Source organism: Aspergillus niger (assembly GCF_000002855.4).
Source record: "Aspergillus niger supercontig An12".
In the NCBI taxonomy this organism is placed as follows: domain Eukaryota; kingdom Fungi; phylum Ascomycota; class Eurotiomycetes; order Eurotiales; family Aspergillaceae; genus Aspergillus; species Aspergillus niger.
Genome location: NT_166527.1, coordinates 2,276,145 through 2,302,175, shown reverse-complemented (window position 1 = coordinate 2,302,175; position 26,031 = coordinate 2,276,145). Strand labels below are relative to the sequence as shown.

Genomic DNA, 26,031 nt, shown 5'->3' with positions numbered 1-26,031 from the left:
TCCTAATTATCCACCAGCTCAGACTCATACCCTCTCAAAACCGTACTCACCGTTCTAGATCAATGGCGCTCCCCGAGCCCAGAATGAGAGGAATCCTGCCTTTGCATGTGCTTTCATGTTGACGGTGTTGTCATCTGTACCCCCAACAATGGGGTTTTTGATGAACGACGTGGTTGCTGACGGCTCGGGAGGTCTGTAACTAGAATGATGCTCCTGGCTGTGTTCTCCTCACACAAATTCGTCTACAATTGTTGCCTCCGGAGAGCACAACAGGAACACCCTGTGCGACCTTCTGTGTAAAGCCAACAGACTGCGGTTCACCTGTCTAGAGACACTATCCGGAGAAGTATGCTAAGGCCGATACCAACGATTCACAGAAATATCAGAAGAACCAGCCAATATCGTCACCGCTACAAAACTATCAAAGACATTATCTCATGAGCTTCTCATGATTGGAAAGGTGTTTTCCCAAGGAACAGTCAAAACTGCGTACGACGGGGCCAGTTTGTCCGTATCCCCGGGCTTGAAGAGTGCCAAGGTCTGGGTACTTGCTTGTCATGCTCAAGCATTGACCGTCATCGAAAGGCCTGGGAGGTCTTCGCAGCGAGCCAGCACCTGTTTTTCGCGTAAGGCTTACCGCCTGTCCCCGGATCGACCCGGCGAAGCAGTGGCCTTGATTGGAGTACACAAATATGAGGTAGTCTGGGGTAGCTACTGGGTGGGGTGGGGGTGAATCATGCCCCATTGATTGAGCTGTTCTGCTGCACGATCAGCTGCAGCTGTCTCTTAGCCCGGTTATCTACTCTTGGCCAGGTATCTGATATGTGGCTTCGATAGATAGAAAAAGCATAGGCATTCCAGTGCAGTTTGTATCAAGATATTAACTGTGAATTGCTAGCTAAAATAACCTCTGACCGTAATAAGCCCATCAGTAAGGATCCAGCCCGATCAGTTCCTTCGCTCGCTTCGAAAGCATTGGGCTCGGTAGAGACCGTTTGGTGGCCATCTCGTATGTAGGATGATCCGCCGGCGGCAGGTACTCCCTGGCTCGGAAATCAGCTGGATCATGCGTTGTGTTCTGCTTCGCTTCAAACGCCTGCAGGCGGACCTTTTTGGCCTCCTCTGAGATGGCAGCGGCCGGCTTGTAACAGACATCTTAGTTCAAACGTTAGCATCCCTATACTAGCATGGAATGAAGGGTTGGTCATACAGGCAGCGAAGCGGTCATTAACCGAAGAAGGGGCGGCGCCGTAATGGATCGTGCGCTAGTGCGCTGTTAGCCAACCACGAAATCAAGATATCTTGAAGACAGGAGCACGCACCGAGTCCCAGAGCAGCAGGTCGCCCGGCTCTGCGCACACCTTGATCCATTTGCACCCCTTCGCCTCAAGCCACTGGCACATCTCGTCGTCAACATATTGAAAGGCCCACGTGCTCCATCCTTTTTCGCCCTTCTTCTGGTCAAAATGCTGCCACAACTCAGTATAGTAGGCGCTTGACCCTTCAAGCACCATCAGACCGCCGTCCTCGGGCCCGTTGGGTAGCAGGTTCACAATCCCCTGAACGGTGTCGAATTTGTTGTTAAACGGGGACTGGTCGACATGCGCCCACGGCGCGAAAATAGGGTCTGACTTGGGACGTTCCCTTTCGGGTAAGGAAAGGTTCACCCCGTCTGCGCAGTCAGTAAAATTTTCATAACCAGAGAATGGGTAGAACATACCAAATGACACTAGCAGCTCGCGGGTGCCCCATATCTGTTCCCACTTCTCCACAAGACTCGGTTCTGACTTCAAATCCCATACGAACTGCTCGTGACCGATGCCGTACCTATGCTCCCGGCAGTGTTAGTGTTGCCGCTGACAACCACGCTGTCCATGATACCCGTGTTCATGACAAACCCGTTGTAAAGCCCTCCCCGAGTGTGCCAGGGAAGATTTGCTGTCTTGCGAGTGGACGGGTCCTTGCGGTCGAACCCCAGATTCCAGCTTTCAAGCCATTCGTAGCCCTTGTCGGCATACGCCAGTGCTCGGTCCCTAGGTAGGGCTCCGCGCACAACCGTCCAACCCTTGGTGTGCAGTTCGACCAGCCAATTGGGATGCTGTAGCAAGCGTGGTGAGCGAAATGCTTTGTATTTCAGCAAGCAAAGCGGGGTTATAACGAACCTGTTCGGCATTCCCGTCAACGGCCGCGAGCCGGACGGTGGGGCGGTTCTTGGTCTGTGTGCTCACGGTAGTCTCGATGGAAGTAGGCATAGCTTATATTGGATATGGTTGATGGTAATCAAGTCTTGATTGTTGTGGATATGGATATGGAGTGGCGGTGGAGGCGGGGGTAGGTGGCATTTAGCTAGTGTACTGACGTGATCGAAACTCGACTTTGGCGGGCCAGTCACGCCATTTTATCTTATCTCGTCAGCCTCAACTCTAGCTACAGCCAGAAATAGTCTCATGGCATGACATACTGCCGACTGTATCCCCACACCCGAAAAGACAGGCCGGCTTAACAATTTTTATGAAGACAGCATTGAAATATGCAGCTCTCTGAAGCTATCGTCACCCTCTATATCCGGGACTCAGCGCCTGAAATACCTGGATGCCATAGATGTTGTGGTCGTCAGTAGCTGGCAGAGCTATGATGTTTAAATGTTAGGACAGACGGCAGAGTGTAACGGATGGGACGAGTTTTAACCGTGCGGCTGAGTTGGAGACGCAATACTACTGCCAACGCGGCCGTTAATAGATTGAGGAGCTAAGGAGTTGGTAGTTCATGGATACTAGAGACATGAGTAGGAGGTTCAAAATTCAAAGCTTGAACATGGCTATTCCGGTGTCCTTTGGAATCAAACCCGGTTATTCTAGGCGAGAGAGAGGGGAATGAGATGCTGCAGCTTGGTTGCTCATAGCAAACGAGATAGCCTTTGATGTGCAAGGCGCGATACGTTGCTCATTAAAATGTGTCGGGTGGATGTTTCTTCCTCTTTCTGTTTCACTCTAGCAGTCATGTCCTGAATGAATTCAACTGCATGTAAACAGGAGAACCCACCTACACCCGAATCGATTTAGATCAACCCATCTAGCTAACCGCTGGGCTTCCTACCAACTACTGTAAGCCGAGTGAAAGCCCAGTAGGCCCCTCCATGAGTTTCTTCCACGACTTCGGGTAAGAGCCGTGAAAGCCCCTCGCTTAGAGCCGAATCCTGCGTCGTCTGGGCGAGCATTTCTGGAACAATCAGGTTGCATTCATGCTTTGCTACGGCCATGTACGGCGGAGCCTCCTTGACTTCATTTTGCACCTCTTGTAGCTTGGCCTGCTGAAAGAAATAAGGAATCTCAGGAACCCAGTGAGGAGTGATCCGATCATCCGTCGCCCTGCCTAAGCGCATGAGTTCCTCAAGGGCTTTGTCTTTGCAGTTCGAGTTGGTCTTTTCAATGCGATATGAAAGGGCATCTACTTCGGCCCATTGTATGTAGCCGCCCGGCTCTGTGATATACTTAGCACGCAATATAAGGTTTGGGGTGGGCCCAAACGATTGATAGTGGATACATACTTAATAGTTGTAAAACGTTTCCGATAACACTCTCAGCCTCTGAGTCCCTTACTACGAAGGAAAAGTTCCGAACGTGAACAATATCGTAGACGCCACGGAGATGATCAGGCGTCTCGGATAGTATGTTGTATGAATGTAGTGTCATATTTGAAGGAAGGCATTCTTTTGGGGGAAGAGCGCTGAATGATATGTCAAGGCCGTCTAGGGATACGGTGCTCGGAAGTCGACGAGATAGATCTGTCAACCAAATTCTGCGTGGAGGGTTGGCAGTGAGCGAGCCATTTTGTCATATTGCCTTCTTTTCCACCTACCCTGTTCCGGTGCCAACGTCGGCAATTCTCAAGTTTGGATTGCTGATAGGGATGGAAGGGTGAATGTGGTAGCCGAACAATTCAGTCCACAGGTAATGTTGAAGGTTAATCCTGCGGTTTTAGTTAGCAGGTGTACATGGAGTAAATTAAGCCAAACGTCCCGGTTGTCGTCGTGGAAGTCACGAGTAAAAACATATTCTGGCTTAGTCATGATATAGGCATCGATGAATCTTATATGCAAGCTTTTGGCTGTCTAGTTTGACTGTGTCTGGAAAGCTTTGGGGCGAAACCATTTGTTTTTTGTGCTATCAACTAAGTATTGAGGCAGGAGACTTTCATCGGCGAAGGAGAGGCACTCTATATAGAGGAAGCTGCATAGATGACACGTCATAATATACTTCATGATCGTAGAATGAAGACAGCCAGTGATGAAGGGCAGCATGGTCAATATTGACCTTGGACATAAACCACAAAAACTGGACATCCGTGTAACTGCTAACAAGTCAACTGGACGGGAGACAAGGAATCATGAAATATGTCACTCCAGATCCAAACAAGGGGACATAGAGCTCAGCTAGCGTGATTCGGTGCAACGTTGCAGTACTGCTCTAACTGGAAAATCTGTCAGAGACACGGCGCGCGTTTCTACGGCATCAGATGAGACAACCGGGACGTGATAAGCTTCGGCTATGATTCGGTGGCTGGGGTGTCCAGGTATGCAAATCCTGATGGAGATATATGAATTAGACGTGGTAGGCTGGCAGGAACCATGGTTGATGCGGAGATACAAAACAGGGAAAGGGAAAGTCCAGGGGAAATTGAGGAACAGGGAAAAATGAAGAAAAAACAGATGCAAATCGGGACGAGTCGAGATTTAACACTCGATTAATCAAATATCCACAAGAGAAGACTATGTATACCTGAGGCGTAGTGCATCCATTACAGCCATCCTAGTAATTATACAGGCACTCGTCTGATGTATGAACCTGATAATGAAGCATTCCGATCCTAGTGGCTTCTGGTCCCCGCACAAACCAAATTCATTTAAGGAGAGTCTAACTAACATGATCGGATCCATTCAAGTAAACATGATTCTCCAATTGACACGCCTACTGGCTTCTGCAAGGTAGGCTACGATCTAGAACCTCCACATCCGAAATTTTATCAAGCAAGCCAGTTCATATCCAGGAAGACATGATTCGTCTCCGATAAACTGCTCCAAGATTTTGACACAGCGGACAACGCTTCACAGCAGCATCCAATGCCGACACCCAATAGTCGCTATCAAGGAGAAGACATTATGATGCGGGGATGAGAACGTTAGCAATGTCTCAAAGATAGTTATCGCACTTCATAGTCTGTGTTAGTCAGAGCATTTTTACAAAAAGCATTTGTGGACGATTGTTTGACAACGTTTGCCTTATCGAAATGTTTTGAGCTTTCTTGGAGTACTGGGAGAATATTCAAGACAGAGTTGCGGTGAGTAGGGCCGTTCAGTTCTACCAGTCAATGTGACTGATACAAGCCATGACCACATAGCCTCACTTCTTTCCAGGCTAACGTTAACAAGGCTCGGGTGAAGGCAAAGCACGGCCACAGGGGCTAATCCCGGCCAGAGACAAAAATTTAACGCGAGAGGTTTCCACTTCCCACAATGATGTGCGTTAGCGGCAACGTTCTTAATATAATAATCCATGGCTGTATGACGTGAAGAGTCCTTAGTGGTCCACGTGAATATTTCAATAACGTCCAGGTAGCAATATTCTGCGAATAATCTGCTGGATCATACCACGTGTGAGAATTCGACCCTGGGTTTCTAAACCCGGAATAAGGGATCGACAACAACGTCTCGGGAAGGCGATAATTGATTATCGAACAGCCTCGGCACGGCAGCGAGTGGATCCGTGGCGCCATAAAAGTTCTTCTCGAATTCTTCTCTTCTCGGCCCGTTGTCGGGACCGATGCGAAAAGAGTCATGAAAAACCTTATCTCGAACCAAAAACTACTTAAATTTTGTCAACGGTACCTTGGCACTCAAGGTGAGCCAAAGGGATATGATATACAGAGCGTATAAAGACATTCTTTTCATTCGAGACGCGAGGAGCAAGCCCTGGATTCTCGAATGCGACATGCGGACTTGGTTCGGAAAATCTGCGGTTGGAAGGTGGATCTGGTGGACCAAACTTGCCGTTAACGTTCCTTGAATTGCACTCCACAGAGGCCGACGTGAAGTTTTCTTCACTTGTTCTTTGGGTTTCCACCAGGATAATGTTACTCAAATGGCAGCAACGCCGTGAGCCGTTTCGGTTTGCTCGGAGCAGTCCCTATTAATAATGTATGATCAAAATCGTAGACATGGGGCGTTTATAAAGACTGGTTAAGGCCATTTTTTCGAGTTGATCCATCCACATCTCTTTCTTCTAGATACCCCTCATATTTTCCAATAAATAAAATATCCAACCATGAGCGTTACGTACGACGTCTTCCGTGGCTCTGCCGAGGGTCGCATTGTCGCTGACAAGGCTACTTCCACCCTTGGACACAACGAGGTCTTCATTGAGACCACTCACTCTGGTCTTTGCGGCACAGATGAGCACTACCTCAAGACCAACCAGGTGCTCGGTCACGAGGGTATTGGAATCGTCAAGTCTCTTGGCCCCGGTGTTACCTCGGTGAAGGTTGGAGACCGTGTTGGATTCGGATACACCCACAGCATCTGCACTGCCTGTGACAACTGCGCTACTGGTACTTCCCCTACATGCATAACAAATCAATCATTGTCCAGGCTAACCCATTCGAATTAGGCTGGGACCAGTACTGCGAGAACCAGAAGCAGTACGGCTTCCACGACTTCGACAATGGAACCTTCAGCTACGGTGCTGTCTGGGACGCCAACTGCGTCTACCCAATCCCCGATGGCTATGACTCCGCGTACGCTGCTCCTCTTATGTGTGCCGGTGCTACTGTGTGGACCGTCCTGAGCGAGTATGGCATTCGCTCGACTGACCGCGTCGCCGTCATGGGCATTGGTGGTCTTGGTCACGTTGCCATCAAGCTGGCTGCTGCGATGGGCTGCCACGTCGTTGTCCTTTCCAGCTCCGAGTCCAAGCGCCAGGAAGCTATGGACTTTGGTGCTTCTGAATTCCACGTTTTCAAGTCTGGTGGCGCGGTTCCTGAGGGCTTCAAGCCCGTCAAGCACCTCTTGCTTTGCGGCAATGCTGGTGTTGATTACCCTTCGTACGTTGACCTCCTGCCTCCCTTATCCCCTCTCCTATTTTTATTATTTTTGTTCGTGCTAGTTAGCTAACATGAATGCAGTCTTATTCCCCTGATGGCCACCCACGGCAGCATTTACCCTCTGACCGTGGCTTTCGAGCCTGCCAAGGTGCCCATGCTCGGCCTCGTATGGAGGGGTGTCCGCATCCAGGGTTCCCTGGTCGCTTCTCGCCAGAGCATCCGCAGCCTTCTCGAGTTCGCTGCTAGGAAGAAGATCTACCCCACTATCATGACTTTCCCCTTGAACAAGGAGGGTATTGAGGAGGCGATGCAGACCCTGCGCGAGGGTAAGATGAGATACCGTGGTGTGCTGGTTCGCCAGTAGACATGATCACGATTTCTTGTTCCTTATTGTTGCAACATGTATTATTACTCACGATGATAATGATGTTGAGATAGAATAGATAGACAATAATCGTATGATGATGCCCGATGAGCAATGCCCCGTGGAACCGCGTAGGCTAGACTTGCCCGGAAGTAGAGATCCGGTCCCTTCCGCTGAGACCCGGACTTTTCCCGAGCCGTAAGACAAACAGTGCAAATACCTGCATCACGTGCTCTAATCATGCGGACGGTCACATGACCAGTGATGAAGAGGGACCGCCTGGCAGAGATGATTTCCTTCTAGTAGGATTGACGCCTCATTGATGTGAAGTGCAGTACTCGTGGGCAGTCAAACAAGAGTAGTCGACGGTCATGCACTGTGTCACTGATTCCACTGAGAGCATCACCTTAAAAGGCTACATACAGCTGAGAATGGGAGGCGCTACCGCCACACCAGCCAGGCTTCATCTACACCGCACCCTTCGCCTTTCTAGTTTGGATTAGTATTCATCACGTAATGCGATAAATAGTATACTACACTAAGTAATTATTAGTATAGCGCGTTTCGTATCTTGTGTTGATTTACTACTTACTATATATACATTTATATCTAAATTACCACCATGTCATCGGCACAGGTGTTTGACAGTCTGAATAATATGAAGAATAATTTTCTAGACTGTGATTTATCCATTAATAATAATCTTTTTCTAAATGTAATTACTAGTATTTCCTGAAATCAGGGATAATCCGGCTATATCAAATCCCATAGGCTGCTTAAACTAAGTTATATTATCTTCATCTCTAACCGAATGCAAATATCCGTAGCAATTTCATGTGCCTCCAAAATGGAGTCACAGCTATCGCTCTCCTGGACAGTGTAAGCGGACCGGGTGCAAGTTGCAATAGGCGAACTAGTAGCAGATGAGTTTGTTGAACCACTGGTGCTCGTTGGTGTCGAGTAAGGGTAGCTTGAGCCTGGTACACTTCAAGACGAAAGAAGAGAGGAGAATGAATCTGGATCAACGTGCTGTCTGCCATACACAGAGCCTAGCATAGCAGCCTCATACTGTAGAAAACAGTCAGAGCAAGGCTCAATGCTGTTCTTGCGGTTGGTGATGCCCAAATAGCAGTATTCATCGCCGCTAGTCAGGCAAGGAACATTGAAAGCCCATGCCAGAGGGTCCAAGAAGCTTTGGACATTTTGGTTGACGCCCGGGAAATCATACACTGTGGTTCCACAGACATTTTCCACGGTTGAGCGATACTCATAGAACAAGTCTTTGCAGTCTGGCACGCAAATTACTTCGAGGGTTTTGTTCACAATGTATAGCTGACTCGCGATTGCAGAGACTAAAAGAGCTCATCACACGTGATATTTCTCACCAGGATATCGCCGCAAGTTGAAGGGATGCCGGATGGAGTGGAATTGAAAAACTGAAATGCTACGGCGTCGACAGCCAGACTTAGAACAACCGTCACTGATCCCAAGATCGAGATCGACCTGGTGTTGGCACCCATCTTCCCTTATAAAATGAGATGAATGAATTCAGGACTGAAAAGATGATGTTCAAATTCACAGTAGTCAAGATGAGAAGAAATTCAAACAATGTAGAACATCATTGAGCGGCCATCTCGTAATGAAATCTATCGCGGAACTCCGGGTCGAAAAGTGGCCGGAAGACGAGCGAGAGCGGACCAAACTATAATAGTGGGGAGGACCCTTTAGTATAGGTTTAGCTCACCATCTTCAAATCCTTTTTATCCCCTCACTTCTTTTCTCTTCTTTCCACTCATATCCGATTTTCTTAATCCTATTTCGAACTCCGCTTCGCTTGCACAATTCCTTTCATCGATTCTAAGACATTCCCCACCTCACCTTGGATAAGCTCTTGCCAAGAAAGCCATCTCATCTCCAGGGCTCAAGTACCGAGACGATTTCGAATAACTCTCTCACTCTGTCCCACCAGCATCCTTCAGATTACTCTGCAAGATGTCAACCTTTACGGCCTGGCAGGCTGATCTGTTCCTTCTGGTAAGACCTATTACTCAGCGATTATATGCATGTTTTGACGATAATTTAGGAGCATTGGCAAGAAGACTCGCCGCTATCCGTTGATGCCCAACGCGAGGAAATTTTCGCTAAATATGTGGCACTCGGAGTCTGCAGTCGCGAGGTAATTTGATTTTGGCCCCTTATTGCTCCAACTAGAAAACTAATATAACGGATTAGCCGTATCGAAACCAGCAGCGAAGACTAGAGAAGAGGTCTGTTCGAGGCCTTCCAGTACCTAGTCAAGAGCTATTGGATCGTATCCGCCTACCTGCTGAGCGTGGATTGAACGAGAATCCATGTTGGCTCCGCACCTGCTACGGCCCTTCTACAGAAGGCTCGTGGGCCCGGATTCAAGATTACATCGATACCAAGGTCGTCGGCCCAGCTACAGTTTTCAACGACTCATCTTTGTATAACTTTGGTTCCAACTGGGAGAAGATTTTTCTTCGTGTCCCACAGCTACTGGATAATACTTGTTTGTTCGAAGAATACGAAGAAAATCTTCAGGAGGCCCTAGAAGAGGGAATTGAATCTGAAGAGACGGATCCCCAGCGTGCCGAGGAAAGCGGTTATGACCCAGAGGAGGATGGCAACCCTTGGGTTTGCTTTTATTCGGAGTACCTCTTCTGTTTAGCGGCGGGACACATCTACATCGTTGATGAAAAAACGTTGGCCTCCGAAGGCCCTGACGCAGGGACTGTCCTCATCATCTGGTACGACGAGTGTGGACGAGCAATCCGTTACTATCGCGAGAAAGCGATGCACGCAGCCGAAATTGCGAATCTTAACCCTTGTTATCTCAAGGAGCGTGCGTGCTGGAATAATGCGGAGATTGGCGAATCCTATAAGTGGGGTGCACCCTTAGGGCCTCCCTATAGCTTGGACGAAAACCGCGGAGAAACCTCAGAGTAGGAGATTTCATATTAATGGGCTCACCTGAAATACAACTATTGGAGCTTCAATTTGCACAACAGATACATACCCCGTATCCGGATCAAAATATTTCAGACTCAAACAATGGATCCTAGTGTGGACCGTATCACCGAACGCTCCGACCTTTGTCTGGGCAGGGTACGTGTATAAACGGTATGCGACAAGGCTGCCAGCTAGCGTGTTGGCTCAAACACGAGAACGTTTTCATATCCGTAGTGGAGTTCCGAGTCTACAGAATATTACTGAGTTGCACTAAACAGCGCTGTAATATCCACAGGGGTCGGAATGGGTAGGTATAAGTCCATCTAGGCAGGAAATCTCTGCTATTTCCAAGGTTGAGTTGCATTACTGAGCGCACTACTTCCCTGAAAAGGTCCCTGAATGGACTAAAAGCCACAGTGTGTCACCATCTTCTCTACTTATTTCACTGTCTTCATTCTGCTCGTCAACGCATAAATCCATTTCCGTTTAATGGAGGTGGGGTATGAGTGTCATTATGTCATTATGCTGAGGACTTCCAGACCGGTATCTTAGCGGAATAGTATCATCGAAGGGGTCGATTGGAACCAGAGGATCATTAGAGATAGGTAAGAGTTGATCGTTTTGGAAGAGGGAGAAAGGTGTAGTTATGAACAGATGTTTCAAGTAGAAACGGCGTCTTTGTTCTGGATATTATCAGGCCTAGTACGACATGCTGTAATTTGCAGTCCGTCATTCACAGCGCTTCTCGCTCGTAGCATGGCTTTGAACCTGGTCAAACTATTCCGAGACGTAATTGAAGTAAGGCGCGTTGGATCTCACTTTGAGTACTCCGCGGTGTTGTTGGGCGCTAAAATGGGATTGGTGCACCTCCCCTGAGAATGGCCAGCCCAATTCGATCACTGGCGCACATAGGATGCTTTCTGTATGCAATAGGCAAGGCATAAACAACCAGTTTCCAATTTCTTGGACTTAAACACGGTTGTGACCCCGTGCGTGGAATTATCCAACCCTTGAACGGCCACCATGCCATGGTAAGCACTAAGATGTCTAGGCTACTACTAGCTCACCACTAAGCGTAGCTTTGACTGGAAGATCGATATAGTCTAACTAACAGCTCACAGCCTTGCCTTCCCATTCTCTCTTTGTCTTTCCAAACGCTACCCCACCCTTGTGGACGCGAGTATAAGTATTTCCCCAAACACTCTCAGCCCTTCTGCTTTTTCTAATCACACTTCATCTCATCCCCAATTTCCTACCTATCACACAATAGCCATGTCTACCTCCAAGCCCGTGATCCTCCTCATCCCAGGAGGCTGGCACACCCCAAACTCATACGACAAGCTCACAAACCTCCTCAAGTCATCTGGCCATGAAGTCCACGTCCCCGCGCTACACTCAATGAACGGTGCACGGCCTCCAACAGCCGATCTAGAAACCGACACAGCTGTCTTCCGCGAATACACTCAGAACCTCGCCGACGCCGGCAAGAATGTCATTGTGATCACACATTCCTACAGCGGCCAAGTAGCTACCAACGGTCTTTCGGACCTGGCAATCACAAACCGCAGCAAGCAAGGTCTACCAGGCGGAGTAGTGCATCTTGTCTCCCTGTCCGCCTTCACCATTACCGAAGGACGAAGCATGTTTGACATCGTGGACCAGTTCGGTCACGCGTCGTTGATGCCCATGGCATTTGATTTCGCCGAAGATGGGACGTGCGTGGACCGCGATCCTAAGGGACTACTTGTTACGCCTGGTCCGGAGGAGGCTGATTCCGAGGTGGATTGGTATCTGGGGACCCTCCAGCGGTGGAATGGCAAGTGCATGTACCAACCTATTACTGCGAACCGGGCTGCTTGGAGGGATATCCCTGTGACATATGTCTTGTCAACTAGAGATATGACGGTTCCTGTTGACTATCAGAGGTGGATGGTGGATATGATGAGAAAAGAGGGGGCTGAGGTTGAGGATTTTGAGTTGGACTCCGGCCATTCGGTTGATTTTAGTAGAGCGAAGGAGGTGTCTGAGATTGTGAATAACGTGGTGGCTCGCTATGTAGGGAAGTGATACGATTGCAATTATAGATGATCAAGTGGCACAATTCGCTTCAAAAAGTCATAGAGCGGTCTTTGATAAACGAAAATAGCTTTCTATCTTTGGGTTTAGTTCGCTTCAACTGGAAAATGCCTTGTACGCAGCTGAACACCTGATAAAGCTGTTGGGCACTGGCCCCCAACATTCTACTTTCTGAAGCAATATCCGGGCAGCTCACAGTATTCCAGAATCTCCACAGCTCTAGCGAATACTTCATGCTAAAAACAAACTCCAATTCCGTAGGCCGGGTCGGTTCCGCGCGTTGAGCCGGCCTGAGCCAATTTGCCCAATAACATATCATCGGGTGGAGCACGCCATTAGAATCTAGTCCATCATATTGGCACATCCCCCACGCACCGTTCAATGTGCCCCAGGCCAGCCGGCCCCCAGGCCAAAAGCTAGCGAGCCGACCCTTGTCGCCTGAAATTGTGCTCATCGCCTCGCAGGACTAGGCTACCATTGCCCCACGTGGCGCAGCAAGTGTGCATTACCGGCGTGGATTCCAGGTTTACCAGTTCAATCACCAGATTTAGGAGATACAATCGAGCATTTGGGTATTTGTTACTTGCGAATCGTCAAGGGGGTTATTTCTCTGTTGTATTATTATTATAATATTATTGGTTTTTTTTTTTTTTTTTTTTTTTTTTTTTTTTCAGTTTCTCTCTCTTTCGCTTCGGACGTCTACCATTCTATTTCACATCGTATCACATATTCAAACATATCCAATCTCAACCCACCTCTTAACTGAACCCTCACGCACGTAACCACCGCATAAACCAACACAAAGTTCGTACAGCAAAAGCCCACAAACACTCCAGCGCTGCCCATACAAATAATCCAGCGTGTCTAGATACTCATCGCCCACCGAATAAGAAAGCACGAGCAATGTGCCGTCGCATTCGTCTCGGGCCGTAAAAGTGGCCCACTTGCGGAACCAGATGTCCTGGAGATCGGCGCAGGACGTAGATATAATCCAGGAAAGAAGGAGCAGGGCGATCATCTGGTTTTGTAGACCTTGGAGGGTGGACCCGGCGTGGAAGAAACTGAAGGCTATGAAAATGGAGACAAAGAGGGACTTGGCCATTTTACTGGTGTACATCCCGTCCCGCCAGACAGAGACCCAGTTGCGCTTGGTTGCTGTGATGGTCTGAACCCAGAGGGATAGAGCGTATCTGGTCTGCGAGAAGGATTCCGAAGGCTGCGAAGGAATAAGATTGATCTCCCTGCTGGTGATAGTGGACTTTAGCTGCGGATTGGTTGCTCCCAGAGCTTGGTATTCAGGGGAGACTCGCCATATAGTCGGCCAGTCCAGCGAGCTTTCGTTCGTGGACGTGACAGTAGAGAGGATGAATTCGGCGGGGTTTATGCTGCTTCCAATAATGGCACCGTAACAACCGAAATACTCGACAACTTCTGAGGACTTTTCACCCGTATCGCCAAAGTATACGGTCCCTCCTCCTGGAGCGAGGAGCAAAACATGGTCGAACATATCAAGAATCACACCGGACGGCGGATGGATTGTGCACACAACGGGAGTACCTTCAGCCGCGATGCGACGTACTAAGAGAACTACAACTTAACAAGCTTTGCTTAAAGACTTTTCAGTGATGATTTTGGTTACGTTCAGCTATTGAAGCCCCAAATTCTGTTATCTAATTGGCAAGCCACGATAATTTGTTGATCGATCACTCTGTTGGAGGCGTATCTGGCCGGGTTGCTAGACTCTGGTTAGTAAGGAGTCCATTGTGGGGTGAATCGCCCTGCAGGAATGGCAAGGCTGGCATATCAATCCTGCCACCACTGCTCCCCCTGATATGACCTGGGCAGAAAGCCTCTGGCCACACAACCTGTTTACAATAAACAAATCGAGTACCACAGTAATACCTACCACTTCCGCGTGAGCACTATGTATCAAAATTTCTAGAGATGACAGAGAATTGCTGAGATTGCGGATCTTGCGGCCCGCGTGCGAAGTACAATTCGTGACAGCATCACGATGCGAGAGCGGCATAGAAACATCTTGTACATAGCAGCATAGAATTATTCGAAACTGCAGCTCCTTTCCCCTATCCCAACCCTCCACATTGGTGTAGAAGGGCCAAATACGACGATGACACCCAGTATCCCCTATTTTTGCAAGATTAGTCGGTCCCCACGCCCCTTGGGCATTACTACATACACAGTCGAGCTATCTGCAAAGGGAGAGATTCTGATCAACTCTTAGCTAGTTCGAGAAGTTCGCCCAGATCTGTTGTGACCTGGAAGCGAATGGTGCCACCCATGACATTGGACGTGCGTCGCTCGTTCTCATTCTTTTCTTTTCTTGAATACATTCTCACCATCAATCAAATGCCAGAGCTGCTTCCAGTTTCAGAAGGCTATACATTACGTGCTAATGCAGCTCTCAAAGTACTTACTCCTGATGGCCTGCTCGTGAAGATTTGGCCTATCACGTACGCAGCCGTGGGCTCGGTGTAGTTTGGATATATATCATTCTTGCGACGATACTCAACACTTTCGTCCATTCAATCACTTTCGACAAATACTCGCAGGCCTTATATTCATTTATGGCTTCGGTTTTGCGGGTTGCCTTTCCCCGAGCGCGGGGTTCCTCGCCCGAGGAAATGGCGCTTCTACTTGACTCTAGCGGCTGTCCTAGTAGCCGAGGAGACCCCGGTAGCAGGTGCAAAGAGGCTAATAAAACAGGTGAGAAATACCGGTCATGGTCTGGTAGAATACTGCCGGTCAGCTTCGATATTCCGGTGAGTTTAGAAGTAAAGTTACGTCCCCCTGCGGAACTGCATCCGAGAAGGTGGATGGATCAGCACCAAGCCTTCCCTTTTATCTCGAAATCGCCGTTCGCTTACTTGATTGCCTGACCGACCCGAAATTACTAACACCAGTGCTTTCCTTTATTATACTCTTCGTAAAACCGCTATTAAAAAAAAGGTCGCCTAAGGGACTTTAGGATGAGCGATACGCTGACTCGGGGGAATGCGAGAGTAAAAGGCCTCAACCAAATTGACTTATATGAGCTACAGTCGCGACGGAAGCATAGAAAGCAAGATCATCAGAGTGCGCACACAATGCTCATCAATTAGATGCGGGCAGTTCATTGGAACATGTCAACCCGCTGCGGGGTTTGACAAGCACGCAAGAATCACTGCCGCTTGCGAGAGAGGGCTTGGCCTTTTCGAGAGGCGTATAAAGTTCCATCTCAACTCCCCTCTTCCGCACTTTTTTACCATCTCACTGTCTGCGGCAGATATAGACTTACTTCAACCTGAATTCCGGGAATTCATAATACAGTGCATCGACTTCACCTAAGGTTAATGTACCCATCCTTGAAGATGCTGAGAAGATCTGAGACTGATCAATGTGCTCTGAGCACGCATCATGCGCTCACCCTGGCTTATTGCAGCCACTGCAATGCTGCTTCCTTTGGTGGCAGCTGACTGGCAGTTTAAATCGCGCCCCGACTTGGCACCGCCCAAGTTGAACATTACTATCCCTGCAGCCGCGGATGTGGAGAAGGGATACCTCTTTGTTGCTCCTTTTGCTGGTATCGCAGATGGCCCCGGAGAGATGCACGGCCCTCGCCAGGCTTCTCCTTACATCTTTCGGGATGATGGTGAGTTGGTCTGGTCTGGCTACTCCTACTACTCCATCTGGGCTACGAACTTTCAGAAAGCCCGATGGAAGGGCAAGGACGTCCTCTTCTGCTTCGAGGGTGATCATAACCCGGCTTATGGGCATGGTCACGGTCATGTCACAATCCTGGATCAGCACTACGAGACCATTCGTGAGCTGCGTGCTGGTAACCATAAGATTATGGACAAGCATGAGTTTCACGTCATCAATGAGGAGACGGCATTGATACAGATTTACCAGCCTGTGCCAATGGACCTCACTCCCTGGGGAGCCAGTGCGGAGCAACAGTGGATCGTGGATGCTATTATCCAAGGTAAGGATTTCATTCACATGAGAAGTATAAAGCTAACTGTATCGGCAGAGCTTGACATTGCAACTGGTGATGTTCTGTTTGAGTGGTCCAGCTTGGATCATGTCCTTCCCGACGGTGGGTCTTCCTTTTCCACAGCACCCGCATGCAACCAACTAAACTCTCACAGAGGCAATCCTCCCCATAAATCCTGGCCAGGCTGGGGCAGGCTATAATTCTTCAGATGCTTGGGACTACTTCCATATCAACTCCGTTGACAAAGACACGGACGGTAACTACCTGATCTCAGCCCGCGATGCCTGCGCCGTGCACAAAATCAACGGCAGCACCGGTGAGATCATCTGGCGCCTGGGAGGAGTCAAGTCAGACTTCGAACTAGGACCCAACGTCAAGTTCTGCTTCCAACATCACGCTCGGTTTGTTTCCAAAGACGGTGACTCCGAGGTCATATCCTTGTATGACAACTCCGCCCACGGCACCGAGAACGGTCGCGGCCACGAAGTCCACACCCACCCATTTTCACAAGGCAAGATTATCAAAGTCAACACTGCTACCTGGAAAGCAACCATTGTCCAAGCCTTCCAGCCACCCGATGGTCTATTGTCCAAGTCTCAAGGAGGCACCCAATTGCTACCCAACGGCAACGTCCTCGTGAACTGGGGCTCAGAAGGTGCATTGACTGAATTTCGCCCTGACGGCACTCCGATCCTACACGCCTACATGGACTCGGGCTTTCTGGGCGAGGGCGTCGAGAATTACCGTGCTTTCCGGTATAATTGGACCGGACTCCCTAATGAGACGCCGGCCATCGTATCATTGCAGAACGATGAAGGTACAACCCTGTATGTCTCCTGGAACGGTGACACTGAGACGAAGTTCTGGCGGTTTTATAGCGTGGTTGACGAGTACGGCTCGCGCGAGTTCTTGGGTGATGCGAAGCGAACTGGATTTGAGACTGCGCTGTCGCTTCCAGGTCGTGTGATTCATGCTGTGTCTGCGGAAGCTATTGATTCCAGGGGAAGGGTTCTGACGACTACTGGTTCAGTGAGAACTAAGGCTGAAGTGCTACCTCCTAAGGCAGCTTCGGTTGGACAACACGAGCACGGGGCCGCGCAATCCCAAATCCAAATTGGAGCAACTAGTCATTGGGAGGAGTATATGATCTTGAAGTTGGATCGTTTCTATCGCGGATAAGGGTATGCATAGCACTGGTTGGAGTCCTCCCGTGAAGGTCAAGCGTCGTGAGGGAGGTGCCTGTTCGTCCAACCCATGGTACCTAGTGGCAAGTGCTTTTAGTGGCAGCGTTGGAGCGGGGGATCCTATTTCAGGGTAACATTTATGATAGTAGCCTAGGAGATAGCAGTATAAGTTATTGGTGATGATGGGTTCTCTCAGTGTAGTCCATAAACGCGCCATACTTGCACTTTTGTGTAACTCAGCCACGCTATGTATTATACCACCTGCGACAATATCTTTCTATCCCAAACCAGTTCTTACTTCTACGGCTCCTGGCTAAAATCATACTCATTTCCGAAGCCCCGATTCAAGTACCGCGCCAACGCCTCCTTCTCGGACACCCAATCAACCGGAATCTCCAACCCAGTCTCCCTCTCAACCATGGGCCTCAACTCCTCCGCGAGTTCCAATCTCATTCTATTCCGATACCACGGCGCAAAATGAACTACACGACAACGTTACTCAACACCAACCTACCACAACCACCAAACCAAAAAGAAAAGAGGACTACTCACTCATGGCCAACATGACCCTCACATTCCCCGTCCAATTCCCCATGCCCGCATGCCAAAGCCTCAAATCCCGAATTACCAATGACCCCTTCGGCACAACAGACTGACAGGGCATTCTCACAGCACGACGTTTCTCCAACTCCTGCACCTTAATCCGTCCACTAGCTCGATCCGCACCATGCGCCCCCTCTTGCAGATGCAGACCTGAGTCCGCGTGCGTGCCGAGCCAAATTTCCGTGGATCCGTTCTCAGGCGTCATAGTAACCAGAGGGACGTTGATAACGTAGGCGAATGGATGCGAGGGATGATCGAAATCCGCGTCAGTGTGTACGGGCTGCGAGGTGGGGGGACAGGTACTGGTTGGTGGCATGGCGGTGTTACCTGAGCAGAAGGTCCATTTAGGACGGGGGCCTAGGGCTGTTGAGGTGATTTGAATGGCGAGGGGGTCTGTGGTCGATTATTTTAGTACTTGAGTGGTGGTGGAAACCGTGGCTTGGGGGGACAATCACGTACTTAGGAAGATATCTTTGGAGAAGTATTCTCTTGTTGGGGGTGGGTCTTGCTGGATGTTTCCTGGGTTGTAGTTGTAAGGGCTGTTTTCGTTTCTGGCTTGCAGGGTGTAGGCGTCTTGGATCATTTTTGTGTTTAGCTGGTCGAGCAGGTCGTGAGGGATGGCGTTTTCGATTATGATTAGACCGTCGTGGAAGAGGGAGTGGATGGCTGTTTCGAGGGTTTGTGGCGCGAGTTGGTTATTTGCTAGTTCGGTCTTTGATGGCTTTATGGTATGTGGGTGGGATGATTGCTTGCGATCATGGTAGTAGTATTTCCCGATTGGGGTTTGTAATGATGCAGGGGTGAGTAGTTGTGGGGTCCGACGAGCGATACGAGGTGGGAATCGGTACATGACGCCGGATTTATATATCGCGGGTGAGGTTTCACCTGTGCGTTCATGTAAAGCAATTTCAAAACACAAATAGTAGCTGATATCAGAACTTGACTATGAGACAAGAGACGTGTTGGATATGTCAACGAAGGTAAGGTCGTGAGAATATCTCTGAGCCAAATAAGATGTGCAGTGCAGGTGGCTCTCAAAATACAAGACGAAGGGCGAGAGAGGAGGCCGTAGTAGGGGGGAATGTAACCATACATATGTAGAGCTAAAGCTCTTGCCCAATTTAAGGCCTCGATAGTTTAAATTTACGGTATCTGGTGAAAGGAACATGAACAGGTTCGAGACGAGTGCGAATGAGCTCGATCACCACCTGGGCAGGTTAGTACGTTACATTGCATTTCCCCGCTTCTTTCTCCGGATCCCGAGGACCAGCAAGTGCTGGAATAGCGACATCGCACGAAATGAAAAAAAAAAAAAAAAAAAAAAAAAAAAAAAAAAAAAAAAAAAAAAAAAAANCAAACACCTACGAGAACCCGGCATTAATTCTAGAATGGCGTAGCATTCGACTTTTGGATCAGAAAGATAAGTAATGCCCGATTCAATTCTGATCCAACAATATGAACGGAATGAGCCTGCTGCCTTATCTAACAAAGCTATTCAAACTCTACCAATAAGATGGGCTTGTGGTTTAGGGGTATGACGCTCCATTCGCATTGGAGAGGTCCCGGGTTCGATTCCCGGCGAGTCCACTTTTTGTTCTTCAGGTTTGGTCTTTGACTATCTTACATAAGTCAACAAACGTTGACCCACTTCAACAACTAATCCTCGATGGTCTAACGGTCATGATTTCCGCTTGTCAATCCCACTAGGGAACAAGCGCGGGAGACCTGGGTTCGACTCCCAGTCGGGGAGATGTCTTTTTTCCGCCCCTTTTTTGTTTCCCCACCTCTTCATTGCCAGCTTTGTTCCCAACGAGCTCTAATTTTTTGTTGTTCAGATAGTGGTCTTCATTCTTACCACTAAGCAGATTATCCACCCGAAAGCCTTATCTGTGTGTTGCAATATATTACCGATCCGGTGTTTCCTTGGTCCTGCTTCATTATAATGCAGTTACTAAAACTCTTCCGTGGTCAAAATAATTTTTATAAAATCAGTCAGACTCAATGGTTACTCGTTAACTCAAAGGTCATATTGCAGATGACTCACCGTTGATCATAGACGCATACGCTCACAGGGTCTAGTAATACTCTAGAGATAGAGAGAAATGAGAAAAGTGGCATAGAAAACAAAATTCCCATGGGAGCGTGCTATGTGAGTGCAGGGATCTAGCATGTATTTATTTACAGTCACGCAAACTACAAAGCGGTGATGTATTCGAGTGAAACCTGTACAGCAGCACCCGTAAACCCTCTCCATGATGCTGCAACTGCACTCTAGTAATGAAATATGTTGAGAGATTCATTGCAGCCAGGCAGCTGTCAGCTGATCCTTCGCCTTTTCTTCCTGCGTGGTCTCCGACCACCACCTCTTCCAACCACCAACCATCTTCTTGAGATCAGATAGATCAAATCCATATATTCTTGACCCTTTGTCTTGACAAAAAATACCTTACCAGCCGAACTGAATACTTCATCCTTTACATCTCCCTGCAGCCAATGTGAGCCCGGGGTATTTGTGATTTGTGTTGTATCCATCTTGAATAAGCGAACACGCAAGGTACCAATTCCATTCTGGGTAGAGCAGATCATATTAAACATTGGAGATAAGGAAAACCCCGAAAAGTTCAAAGTCACGAGAGTTGAAGAGAGAAATGCCATCCACCATCGGTTCCATACAAAGGAAATGACAACAAGCAACAAAGAAGTGGCGGGAATAGAGCACAAACTTTTCAACATAACAAAGATAGGAGCAAAGAACCTAGTCGTCAAATAATCATTATTCGCCCGAAATGGTGAGGACTGTCCAAACATCCTGATTGATGCCATGTCCTGCAGCAAGCATAACCAGCCCCCTTTCCGTCAGTAGAAACACTCGACCTTTGTTTCTCCAAAGAGGGCGCCAGGAGATTCTGCCTTCACATGTATTCTACTATTTTCAACAATGAAGCGAACATCGATCTGAACAATCTCGCCAACTTTCACTTTACTCGTTGCCAGGGCTTTCCTAAAGTCGCAGAACAAACGGCCGATGTTCCGTACACCTAATTATTGGCCAGAAGTTTCTTCACATGGGACACAAGATTGTGAAAGTTGCAAGGTGATACGGACCGTCTTCCGGATTAGCGGTTTCTGGCAGAACGTCCTGATCCGAGTCATATATTTTGATGACTGAGAAGGGAAAATCTTGTGACACTCGACAGGGGAATACAGTGCTTTGCGATGCACCAATTGGTTCACCCAATGGATATGGCATATTCTGTGGACATATCGTCACTCTGTCAGCCGGCATTCGCATAAATGTGCACTATCAATGGGCTTACCCTCCTGAGGACCCAGGTAACAGGGGGATCATTGCCGTCAAGTTCCATGGCACCGTCAGGAGGAGCAGGGGTCTCAATCCCGTAATGATGGTGTAGAAGTTCCACCAAGCGGAGGCGGTTGTACGCCCAAAGGGCGGCACCCCCGGCGACCACATTTTGCCTAAACCTTTCAGTATCATCCCTTTGCAAAAGAAAATTGGGAGGTGAAGATTTACGAAAATCTCGGATGGTGGATCTCTATTTGCGACTTCGCGAAAAGTCTTTCAATGGCGCTACGTAGGTAAATTGACCGCGCCATTGCGCCGGAAAGGTAAATGTGCTGAGTGGTTGTCAGCATTTGTGCAAAAAGATGACGATGAGATATTCACTCACCTTCACGATCGGCCCTCCGGAGTCTCGATGCCCTTGGGATATATTGTTTTCCAAGACAAAGCAGATCTTGGTGATCACCGGGGACTGAAGTCTCAGCATGTCGACACTGTTGCTGCTTTATTAGATACTGTCGTCAACACAACGTATGACGAAACTAAACGGACCTTGTGAACTGGAAGGAACATTTATTCCCTCTCCTTCTGTAAGCTAGATTTTGAAGGCTTGCGTCGACTGTGCCTTGGAATCTACGCTTGGCCTTCTCGAAACTTCTCATGAGTATGCTTGTCGGTGAAGTTTCGTAGCACCTCAACTCGCCGAACCCCTTAATGTGATCTTTCGAAACCACAGCATAGAACCTCCGATCAATTTCCGTGCTGCCGCCCTGGAAGTCTGCTTGTTTTGAGAAGTTGCTCGTATCCCTAAAAACATGAAAGAAACGTACCTGTATGGGTCCGTACAGTCGTATAGGCTCCAATTGCTTTCTTATGTACCAAATATACACCAATGTCCTGAAGTGGTAAGCCGAAAACCCAGCATATGGTGTGAGCACTGAAAGCGGACTCACTAAGGTACCTCCTCCACAGTCGCAAATAACAACTCCATCTCCTGCCTGATTCCAGCGTCAATATTTCCAGTACCTTCGGAGGTGGGGAAAGATAACGGCATGAAAGACATACCCTAATGCCAATAGTAGGGTCACCAATCATGGTCGTGAGCGCGGCTTCTGGCTCGGAAACGATAAGAGGATCTTCCTCGCCATCAACTCCGTGACACCCTGCTCTGCTAGCAGCTTGCTTCAGAGCGGTGATGGCTGTCTCCGACCACGTGGCCGGGACGGTGAAAACATAGGCAAAGGGCAATATGGCATGGTGAAGATCTGTGCACCTTTTCTTGATCTGAGCTTCCGCGTGCTTCCTGAGCAATTCCAGGAAGTCTTGAACGATACGGCTCGGATCTCTGCCTCCAGGCCGGGCAAAAATGCCCACCGAGTTTACCCAACCATCGTTGTCGCTATGCAGGATGATTTTGTTCTCAACCCCAGGCTCCAATAGCAGCTTTGTCCAGGAAGCTGCTACATGACCTGAGCCTACCTCGTAGCCCCATGCCTTGTCTTTGTCAAGGGAGGGATTGTCATCGTGGTAGGCAATTCGGGTCGGTACCCGGGTTGGCATGTCCGTTGGAGTGCCCCCGGGCCATTTGTCGACAAAATGCACGTTGTTCTCGGATTCGGGGTGCTTCCAGGCGACGCCTGCTCAAATTAATCAATGCCTACAGTCGAGCTATGCTCGCGCAGCTGCCGACTTTCAAGGGCTCTTACCCGAATGTGTCGTTCCGCAATCCACAGCTACGACTATCTTCCGAATACGTTCTTCCATGGTTGGTTGGCTGTGGTCAGGGTGATCCTTGGTCAAGGATTATGTTGGTTTGCACTAGATGGAACGGGTAGATAGAAAGACAAAGGCACAATGAAGACACAAGGGGGTGCTGGATATGGAGCAGAGTCAGCAACAAGCAGAGAAATTTGACATGATATACTAGTGCTCGTTCTACTCTGACGAGACCTAGATTGAGCCGACGCCATAAGTGAGACAGAGGAGTAGCTGTATATTGACGCAAAAGAGAGACATGCGCCCAAATTACGGGCCTGGACCCCTATGCTACTCACCTGACTATTGAGAGTAAAGGTAGTTGGCGGGATACGGTTGCCACCTTCCCCCTGATGATGGCTTTCAACCTTCTGTGGTCCCAAGGTTTAAATCCTTATGACCCAAAATAATGATACCCATTCCCAGCCTATTTTTATCCTTTCTCTAAATCTAACTTCATTCATCTTATCCCATACCTCTTGATTTGGGTCAGGGTCAAGACCAAATGCGTATGTGCCATCCGCATTATCCCGAGCATTGGAAACCAATCGATGTCCTGCGTAAGATTACTGCACTGGCCACTGTACATAAATAGTGAAGAAGAGCTTTCATCTTCGTAACATCATATCTCCCCCAAAACAACTTTCGGAATTGTGGCACTTGCATAGACAGTCGACACCATTCAGTAAGCTGATTTACAGCGGGATCCACCATGGGCAAAAGAAAAGCAAAAGATACTAGCCAGTATCCTCAGGTAAGAGACAACCGAGCATTGCATGCTTCCCTTTCTTCCCTCCTCCGAGCGTCCGGGAACTTCTGCACAATGAATGTAACTGCGACAGTGGGCCCTCTCTACACCAGGTAGACAGTGTGGGACATCAGCGATAAAGACTGATTACACGGTGGCGGAGGAGCTTCTGACAAACGCTAATGTTTTTCATGTATTTTACAGAAAAGGCGCTCTCCCAGAGTTCAAGACAAACAAGGTGCGACCGGGATGAATGCGATCAAGCCGGAGGTCCCTCAAAGTACAGACTATAAGTCAGCTTTGGAACTTAAGGCATCACCTGAGGTCCAAGGATCGACAGAGGATAAGCTTAACGCTAGCTCAACTTCTGAACCTACAGCGTCACCAGAGATCCAGACATCAACCGAAGCCAAAATTGACACATGCTCAGATTCCGAGCCTAGCGCATCACCAGGGGTCCAGGCATCAACGGAAGCCAAGATTGACAGTATCCCAGCTTCTGAACCTACAACATCACTGAATGTTAAAGCATCTACAGAGGCTGAGCAACCTGAAGTGGCTCTTGATGAGCATGGGCTGCCGAAGTTACCGGAAGAAAGACGCCCTGGACAACCCATCGTTTGGACATGTCCACGATCTTTGACCCAGAACGGTGAATGGCAGGAAGCCTTTGAGACTACGAGGGGATTGTTTTTAGATCTGGATATGTTGGTGCTAGACTGGATAGACAGTCACTGCTATGGAGAAGGAAAGCTTAGGGATAGATTGTCTGCAGGCGACCTACAGATCATCCTGGACAGCCTTGGTGACTTTTGCTTGTACAAGGACTGGAAATCAATTGAGGCGAGACTTGGCAAGTCTGGCCGTCATAACTTTTGGTTTCAGCTACCAGAAGCGGTGTTAATGAAGCACCTGTTTGAGGATGTGATCGTCAATCCATTTGTCTACATTGAGGGCAGTAGAGAGAACACCGGTGGCCAGTCAAGCATGGACCCACCAGCATTTGGGCAGGAGCTTTGGGGACTTTGGAAGAAGCTAGCCAAAGGTAAGTGCCGCAAACTACCGCAGCTCTTCATGGTGGAATTTCATTGTCTGGGGGGCTAAAGCTTTCTGTCTATGCCGCAGTTGACCCAGTCAGAGCATCTGACTGGCGGAAAACAACAATCCAGCTCCTAAATCAGGTCCACCCGAAACATACAAAGGACTGGCTTATTGCATACCGAACTGGCGAGGCACAGGATTCGCTCGCTCATCAACTTGCTACGGGTATGCTCACGAAGTGTAAAGCATTGCAGTTGATTTTGAAGGAGACCACCAAACCAGATGGTGTTGCACAACGATACGCAGGGCTCGTCGAAATATACCGGTCCGCACTTGAGGTAACCGTTTACCTGGGGACTCTAGACACCGAATTTGAGTTTGAACTTGATGTGAGGCGGTGTGGGCCCTTCTTGCATCGCAGAACGAGAGTCCGGAAACGAGGGTGTTCCGATGAAATTTATCCCGATGAATGGCCTGATCCAGTGCTACTGAGCCTTCCTCTCGTCTCAGGTCGCTATCTGGTAACCTCGGACGATATCGTTAGGTTGCAGACACTCCGAGGTGAAGTCCGATATTCTCATCGGAATGACGGAGAAGAGGTTTTACGAAAGCGACTGGATAAAGAGGTCCCCGAGGTTGAGGAGGGCGACACCATTCTCTATCCCGCGATTCATTTCGCTCAAATTGTTTTCGCCAAAGACGGCCCTCGGGCTTGCTCGTGTGGTGGCCGTTTTATCTGTCAAAACGCCTGTGAGAAGTACCCTTCGTTCTGGGAGGAGGAGGATGATGATGAGGAGGATGAGAACGATGGGGGCAGCTATTCAAAGTCTACAGGGGACGACTGAACCAAGGACCAAAGTCTTGTCCTTGACACCTCTATTCTAGATTGGAATTGGATAT

General features: G+C 48.7%; 11 protein-coding genes and 2 non-coding genes across 13 annotated transcripts; 7 read left to right on the top strand and 6 right to left on the bottom strand.

Moving 5' to 3' along the window:
• Positions 1–382: 382 nt before the first annotated feature.
• Positions 383–2,252, bottom strand: An12g09830 (uncharacterized protein; the record flags this gene model as incomplete). Its single annotated transcript, XM_001395997.3, has 8 exons — positions 383–418; positions 494–758; positions 993–1,155; positions 1,211–1,265; positions 1,323–1,672; positions 1,721–1,827; positions 1,899–2,098; positions 2,163–2,252. The coding sequence occupies 8 exons, from the start codon at positions 2,250–2,252 to the stop codon at positions 383–385; spliced, it is 1,266 nt and encodes a 421-aa protein (XP_001396034.3).
• A 597-nt stretch (positions 2,253–2,849) lies between these two features.
• Positions 2,850–3,692, bottom strand: An12g09820 (uncharacterized protein; the record flags this gene model as incomplete). The annotated part of the gene is made up of 3 exons (XM_001395996.3): positions 2,850–2,980; positions 3,097–3,480; positions 3,548–3,692. 3 exons carry the CDS (start codon positions 3,690–3,692, stop codon positions 2,850–2,852), a joined length of 660 nt encoding a protein of 219 aa, XP_001396033.3.
• Positions 3,693–6,320: 2,628 nt separating this feature from the next.
• Positions 6,321–7,661, top strand: An12g09810 (uncharacterized protein; the record flags this gene model as incomplete). Its single annotated transcript, XM_001395995.3, has 4 exons — positions 6,321–6,603; positions 6,663–7,095; positions 7,177–7,421; positions 7,543–7,661. 4 exons carry the CDS (start codon positions 6,321–6,323, stop codon positions 7,659–7,661), a joined length of 1,080 nt encoding a protein of 359 aa, XP_001396032.3.
• A 601-nt stretch (positions 7,662–8,262) lies between these two features.
• An12g09800 (hypothetical protein) lies at positions 8,263–8,979 on the bottom strand (the record flags this gene model as incomplete). Its single annotated transcript, XM_059743682.1, has 3 exons — positions 8,263–8,436; positions 8,486–8,791; positions 8,845–8,979. The coding sequence occupies 3 exons, from the start codon at positions 8,977–8,979 to the stop codon at positions 8,263–8,265; spliced, it is 615 nt and encodes a 204-aa protein (XP_059606982.1).
• A 472-nt stretch (positions 8,980–9,451) lies between these two features.
• An12g09790 (hypothetical protein) lies at positions 9,452–10,799 on the top strand (the record flags this gene model as incomplete). Its single annotated transcript, XM_001395993.3, has 5 exons — positions 9,452–9,493; positions 9,543–9,635; positions 9,692–10,422; positions 10,489–10,585; positions 10,725–10,799. 5 exons carry the CDS (start codon positions 9,452–9,454, stop codon positions 10,797–10,799), a joined length of 1,038 nt encoding a protein of 345 aa, XP_001396030.3.
• A 653-nt stretch (positions 10,800–11,452) lies between these two features.
• On the top strand, positions 11,453–12,680 carry An12g09780 (uncharacterized protein; the record flags this gene model as incomplete). Its single annotated transcript, XM_001395992.3, has 3 exons — positions 11,453–11,460; positions 11,551–12,484; positions 12,576–12,680. 3 exons carry the CDS (start codon positions 11,453–11,455, stop codon positions 12,678–12,680), a joined length of 1,047 nt encoding a protein of 348 aa, XP_001396029.3.
• Positions 12,681–13,235: 555 nt separating this feature from the next.
• On the bottom strand, positions 13,236–15,048 carry An12g09770 (uncharacterized protein; the record flags this gene model as incomplete). Its single annotated transcript, XM_059743681.1, has 4 exons — positions 13,236–14,092; positions 14,408–14,650; positions 14,863–14,881; positions 14,941–15,048. The coding sequence occupies 4 exons, from the start codon at positions 15,046–15,048 to the stop codon at positions 13,236–13,238; spliced, it is 1,227 nt and encodes a 408-aa protein (XP_059606981.1).
• Positions 15,049–15,919: 871 nt separating this feature from the next.
• On the top strand, positions 15,920–17,678 carry An12g09760 (uncharacterized protein; the record flags this gene model as incomplete). The annotated part of the gene is made up of 3 exons (XM_001395990.1): positions 15,920–16,487; positions 16,536–16,601; positions 16,654–17,678. 3 exons carry the CDS (start codon positions 15,920–15,922, stop codon positions 17,676–17,678), a joined length of 1,659 nt encoding a protein of 552 aa, XP_001396027.1.
• Positions 17,679–17,983: 305 nt separating this feature from the next.
• An12g09750 (uncharacterized protein) lies at positions 17,984–19,136 on the bottom strand (the record flags this gene model as incomplete). The annotated part of the gene is made up of 3 exons (XM_001395989.1): positions 17,984–18,165; positions 18,236–18,679; positions 18,746–19,136. 3 exons carry the CDS (start codon positions 19,134–19,136, stop codon positions 17,984–17,986), a joined length of 1,017 nt encoding a protein of 338 aa, XP_001396026.1.
• A 665-nt stretch (positions 19,137–19,801) lies between these two features.
• tRNA-Ala (CGC) lies at positions 19,802–19,873 on the top strand. Its single transcript has one exon. It is a non-coding gene; the product is annotated as a tRNA-Ala (tRNA).
• Positions 19,874–19,946: 73 nt separating this feature from the next.
• tRNA-Asp (GTC) lies at positions 19,947–20,036 on the top strand. The gene has a single exon. It is a non-coding gene; the product is annotated as a tRNA-Asp (tRNA).
• A 443-nt stretch (positions 20,037–20,479) lies between these two features.
• Positions 20,480–23,351, bottom strand: An12g09720 (uncharacterized protein; the record flags this gene model as incomplete). The annotated part of the gene is made up of 11 exons (XM_059743680.1): positions 20,480–20,557; positions 20,732–21,112; positions 21,161–21,324; positions 21,392–21,539; positions 21,604–21,763; positions 21,819–21,922; positions 21,976–22,081; positions 22,140–22,417; positions 22,541–22,585; positions 22,653–23,224; positions 23,294–23,351. 11 exons carry the CDS (start codon positions 23,349–23,351, stop codon positions 20,480–20,482), a joined length of 2,094 nt encoding a protein of 697 aa, XP_059606980.1.
• Positions 23,352–24,054: 703 nt separating this feature from the next.
• An12g09710 (uncharacterized protein) lies at positions 24,055–25,976 on the top strand (the record flags this gene model as incomplete). The annotated part of the gene is made up of 3 exons (XM_001395987.3): positions 24,055–24,096; positions 24,295–25,135; positions 25,216–25,976. The coding sequence occupies 3 exons, from the start codon at positions 24,055–24,057 to the stop codon at positions 25,974–25,976; spliced, it is 1,644 nt and encodes a 547-aa protein (XP_001396024.3).
• Positions 25,977–26,031: the final 55 nt, after the last annotated feature.